General features: G+C 48.9%; 1 protein-coding gene across 1 annotated transcript; it reads left to right on the top strand.

Moving 5' to 3' along the window:
• Positions 1 to 3,504: 3,504 nt before the first annotated feature.
• On the top strand, positions 3,505 to 5,235 carry LTR84_005815 (uncharacterized protein; the record flags this gene model as incomplete). Its single annotated transcript, XM_064849379.1, has 4 exons — positions 3,505 to 3,510; positions 3,581 to 4,553; positions 4,612 to 5,073; positions 5,129 to 5,235. The coding sequence occupies 4 exons, from the start codon at positions 3,505 to 3,507 to the stop codon at positions 5,233 to 5,235; spliced, it is 1,548 nt and encodes a 515-aa protein (XP_064704082.1).
• Between the last annotated feature and the right edge of the window lie 765 nt (positions 5,236 to 6,000).

Raw genomic sequence — 6,000 nt, 5'->3', positions numbered from 1 at the left:
CAAGTTCATTTCTTGGCACCATTTTATATGTGTACGGGTCACCCGCACACGGCCGGATATTTATAGGCGTAAGGTTGGTTATGACATCGCTCAAAATAAACGTCCATTAGAGCTCGAAACACCTCCGGGTCCGGGAGTGATGAAAACCCAGCTTCCGGTGAGTCGACATGGTCCGTAGAGACAGCTAGATGAGGACCACGTCGTTTCTTTGTCGTCGCTGGTGCGTGGCTTGGCTTGGGTAGTGAGGGGAACCGAATCGATGTACCACCACCATCTAGGCGACTGAGGCACGACTCAAACAGAGCACCGGCGACAGTGAAGGTGAGTTCGTTAGGGCCTGCGGCCAATGCGGGCTTCAAATTCGCTTTCTCGTCGTCCCAAGTACAAGGTTGATGAAAACGAGAGCAAAAGGCGCAAATGGGCCTCTCGCCCGAGCATCGTACCTTCTTACTAGATTTGACCAGGCATCATCAGCTTAAACCCCAAGTTGCGCTCCAGACAACAGCGTGACTATCTGAGGGGCAAAGTCACCACTGAAAATGGATCACATACCGCCTACAAGTATGGCACGCCCGGGGTGCTCGTTTTTTCTCGCGTCCTCCCTCCATTCGAGTATGAGATGGTTGTCTTCTACTAAGAAAGGAGTGCCGCGAGAAAATATTGAGACAGGTAATCTGGGCGGCAGCACTAGCTACTTGTGAACCCCAAGAGTTGAAGAGGTTACGCCTCTGTTCAACAAAACTCGACCACGATCGAGGCCGTTATTGCGGGCTAATTTGATAGCCTTGCTTGAGCATAACTGAGTGGAAACTCGGACTTTCCAATTCCAGGTGAGCTCAACTTTCTAGAGGAGTGCCATTAATGGCGCGAAGCGATAAGTGCGGGAACTGAATACGCTCCTTGATTGGTTCACCAGAAGCGGTGGTTCTCGTGATTTTTAATGGATCAGTTATTCTCCAAGACCAGTACCCACCGAGTGACAAACAAGGTTTAACACGTCTTGGAACCAGCCCGTCAGACCAGTATTATTGTGCGAAATGTAAGGATTCTCTGGGCTGCTGGTGGGAGGGGACAAGGCCAGTCGAGGTTGCGTCTCCCTTGAGGAAGCTAAGTCACTGGCTTCCGCGCAAGGTGTTTTAACTAGAGGAGGTCAAGATGATCCTAATCACTCATATGCCGATGAGAGTAAAGAGAATGTAAGGGGATTTAGGCATGCTAGATATGTTCATTCCTGGAGGTTGCGGTGAAAGAATTGTGTAATTTGATGTCGGCAATGATGAGGTGAGGCGCCTGTCTGACTCCTGACACAACAAGCGAAGATTTATGATCGACTACGCCTGCACTACTCAGGTCAATTCGCAAGGCCACAGCTGCACTCGCAATAATGGACTATAGCACGAATGGGTCATGCAGGCACTGGGTCTACTCGTACGTCAAAGAATGATGGTGTTGGCTATGCTCCGCTCTCTTATGAAGCCTCAGAAGGCAAAATGGACAACTCGGCGCGGAATACCTACGCAGAGGCTGAGTTTGGCCTCGGCCAGCATGCTGGGCTGAGGACTACGATGTGATGTCCTGCAACGAGTCTGAAAGGGATATAATATCTGTTTATCCTTGACCTTGACATACGGAGTATGAGACCAATCCTTGTCGAATTATGACAGACCATCCTGCTATGAACTAGTTGAAAACCGGGTCGCTGTTATCAGGTAACAGCCCATTTCAGATTAGGTAGGACTCCAAGACCACTACTCCGTACTTCGTACCTTACTTTCCACGGGACAGACTATCCTCGAATGGATCCAGGGAATGGTTGCCAATTCTTGCCGGGTAACGGGAGCCCACCACACCCACCGCAACCACTCAATCCACCGCACCCACAACATCCACCGCGCCCACCGCAACCACCGCACCCACCGGTGCACCCAACTCCCCGGACTCCCCAGACTCCCCGGACTCGCCATGTGCACCAGATGACTTCGCATTAGATGGCTATAGCCGTGGGGGACCTTACCATCTTCTGGATCCTGGATCTAGAATCTCGGGAACGGCTAAAGCGAGATCCGAAGTATTGGGACGCCGCCATCGTCGGCCGAATTCGGTTCTGTACAGGTGAGTCATGGTGTCAACCCTGCTCTTCTGACGTCCTGATTGACAATGAAGACTGATCATCATTTGATGCCAAAACCGGGAATTGTATTCGAGGAACCCGCCATGATTGTCAGCGCACCCCCTACCCAGGCAGTCCTTGCACGTCTCGGGGCGAATGCCTCTAACCCGCGCATCGGGATTGGACAATGTAACAATTGAGCTATTCGTCACTGCGATCAGAAAATCCTTGGCGGCTCTGGCACTCGACGCCCAACTTTCTCACTAGTCGCAACCCGCGACTTCGCAATACTCAAGGATTGAATTGATACCGGCCAAGCGCGAAACTGTGTACTTTCTCTTTCGGCTGGTCGCTAGCAAGTAGAAGTCTGAATTGAAGGGTTTGCAACTGTATAGCCTGAATAACGGTCGTATCCTTCTAGGAAACTAGATCCGACAACAAGATATATACCATCGTAACGGAAGTACTTGCCAGTCCATGCCATAAGACTAACCACCATTTGACCATTTTTCATCAGGGAAGTTTCCGAAACCCATTTCTACAAAAGTCTTGTCACAAGCTTGATATCTTCTTCCGTTGAACGATATCAAGCCTTCGTCTGGGAGGCTCGCTTTACCGACCTCAATAACCTGACATCGCTTGGGTGCCCAACGAGTTCGAGGCAGCCGAGAACGGGTTTAGGCGCACCACTGGGCAATATCCAACAACTGACCTAGCACTGGTGTCCCGAGTTCAGATGGAGAAACGCCGAGACGAAGCTAAACCAAGTCCCTCACTTTACGACGTCGATGTCATGTGACGATTACAAAAGGCTCGACACCCACTTCTTGCATACAAAATTGACTACTTGCGCCGATGCTCAGAGCAGTTTCCGTGCCAAAAAAAGGAGTGAAGAAGAATTTTTGGCGCTAAGGAAAGCGGGGGTAGGTGCTTGGGATACCCCACCGAACCAATATCCGGGGAAGGCCCTTAGATGTCGCCAATCTACCCCCTGACCGCATTGCCACCCTGGCAAGGAGCGGCCGCGAGACATCGGACACATAAGTTCCAATTGACCCGCAACGAATGCTGCTAAGATTTTTTTGGTGGTCACCATCAGTCTGCAAGCTCCGGCTTCACCACTCTTTCAACGAAATCGAAAGGCACGCAGTTCGATCATGTCTCCCATGAGCAAGATGCCGGAGAAGGAAGCAGCTCGTACTGAGGTTCTCAACAAAGACCAAGTATCCAATGATGAACAGATTGAGAGTGTCGTTAGTACTGATGTCGACAATTATGATGGCATGAATTTCAAGACCATCATGGTCCTCTTTGTAACGTCCTCCCTAAATTTGATCAGCAAAAACAGGAAACTGATTCCCCTACAGGCTTTAGCAACTGTTTCATTCGCACAGATGATCGTCATCCTTTCCGCAGGCTTGGTAGCTTCCATCCTTGCCCCGTTAATTTATACAAAACTAATTCTATCAGCTCGGACAAGTCATGGCCAGGGATATTGGAGGTATCTCCAAAGTCAGCTGGCTTTCATCCGGAGTTTCGATCGTCAACATGTCTTTCGGTCCTGCATTCTCTCAGGCTGCCGACTACTGGGGTCGAAAATGGTTTATCGTGGCATCCTGTTCCATAGGCATGGTAGGCGCAATCATCGTGTCTAGGGCCCAATCGATGAACATAGCCATTCTAGGGACGACTTTGGCATCCATGGTCCTGGCAGCTCAACCGCTTACTTTTACTGTTGCATCCGAGATTCTACCCAGACGTTATCGTGTACTTGGACAGGCCTTCGTCAACCTCGGTCTAGCGTCTGGAGGAGTCCTAGCTCTGCTTGGAGGTAATGCACTTGCCGAAGCTTTCGGTGAAGGATGGCGAATCATCTGGTATATGGAGACTGGCTTTTTGGCCTTCGCAGCCACAGTGACCACGTTCATGTACAACCCACCCCAAAGGCCGGAAGAGGTTTCTCTCACCACAAGAGCAAAGTTGGGGATGCTGGACTGGACCGCAATTATCTCTCTAACGATTGGAGTTGTCCTGTTTGTCATGGGATTAACCTGGGCTAACAATCCTTACCCGTGGCGAGACGCTCACGTTCTCGGACCGTTTCTCATCGGATCAGCGATTTTGATCGCACTTGTTATTCACCAGACCAAGCTCAAGAAAGATGGCTTGTTCCACCATGGAGCATTCAAAAGCGACCGGAACTTAGCAATCGCCCTCATCTGTGTCGGGATAGAAGGCTTGGTGTATTTTGTTGCAAACGTCTACTACCCAATGGAGGTAGCGATCCTGTTCACAAGTGACGCAAACCAGATCGCACTTCACTGGTCTGTTAGCCTATTCTCGATGTTCTTTGCACTAGCTGTGATTGTCTGGTACATTCCCACTAAACGGGACATGCGGACCCCATTGGTAATATCATATGTGTTCGTTGCATTATTCTTTGGTAAGTCCCTGATCAGAATATACTAGAGAGTTAGGGCAAGCTGATACGATTTGACTAGGACTATTGTTGGCTGTTGAACCTGGGAAGACTGCCTTAATGTGGGTGGCACCTATTTTTGTTGGCTTGGGTACAGGTATTGGATACACAGTATGCGTTGTTGTGGCACATTTCGGCGCCCCTCAAGAATTCTTGTCACTTGCCAGTGGTATGATCATCTGCATCAGAGCGTTCGGTGCTTCAATTGGTGTTCCCATCTTTGTGTCAATGTTCAATTCGCAAACCACCAAGTATCTCCCACGGTATATCGCCAATGCTGTCTTACCATTAGGTCTGGCGCCCAAAGATCTTCCTGCTTTCATTCAAGCTTTGTTAAGCAGCGACAGCAAGAGTTTGATGCAAATTCCTGGAGTTAGTCCAGATGTGATCGCCGCTGGAGTCTCAGGCCTACAGCAGGGATATATCAAGTCGTTTCAGGCTCCGCATATTACGGCAATAATACTGGCAGTTGTCGGTTTGATAGGTAAGTTTTCTTGTGCTCCGGAAATGGATAGAAACTTGCTGATTAGTTGGAACAGCCAGTTGTTTTGTGATCAACCCTAAGGCTGCATTCAACATGCATGTCGACTCTCCGCTTGTAGAGAATAAAGTGGCACCAACAAAAGAGGCTGCAGCATCTGCTTGAATAAGAAACAGCAGCGTTGATGTGTGATTGAGGTAGTGGATACATGGTGGTCTGCTCATCTAAGTTTATCTGTGAAATGGACCGAAGTTTAGCTGCGTTTAGCCACTCCTATGTCAATGGAGTAGACAATGCCTAAGTATACAGTCGATGATCACTATCACTGAAGTGGAAAAATCCAACGCTCGCTAGTTGAACGGATTCCATCACGATTAGCTGATCAGTACATAACACTCTTCACTATCAGTGCCAGTTATCCATGCATGATTCCAATTTCATTCATTCCAATCTCTGTTGGCCCTTGCAAGTCAGAAGATTGTCCGAAAAGAGGTGGCATACCAAGTTGACATCTAGGAAAACAGAGTAGAAGGTTCAAGTTCGCCCTGTGTCAAAACGGGAACGCTTGCTGGTGGTCAACACCAAAACTACCGTCAGTGGTTCGTCGTTGCGCCACTAAAATCAGGGTGATGTTCAACCGCCAATGACTAGTACAAACAAGCCTATTTCGATATGGTTGATTTTCTGGTGTCAACTTATATCCCTGTAGCTCAGGATTGGCCTTCGTGGAATTTGTGGCCGCTGATTTGTATCTGTTGGGTTGCGATCAATAACTAAAATATGATGTGGTATGAAAGTGCCAGCGCAGAAATGTCTTCGTCTGATCACGGGTTAAGAATGCACTTGCTAGTCCTCCCCTTACGTCGAGGAGCTTCAGGTAGAAAGCCAAAATTTTACAGGCGACATTTCGCAACATCGAAATCCTCTGGC

Source organism: Exophiala bonariae (assembly GCF_035927105.1).
Source record: "Exophiala bonariae strain CCFEE 5792 chromosome Unknown scaffold_21, whole genome shotgun sequence".
In the NCBI taxonomy this organism is placed as follows: domain Eukaryota; kingdom Fungi; phylum Ascomycota; class Eurotiomycetes; order Chaetothyriales; family Herpotrichiellaceae; genus Exophiala; species Exophiala bonariae.
Note: the sequence above shows the minus strand (reverse complement) of the source record. Positions and strands in the feature narration are given on the sequence as shown.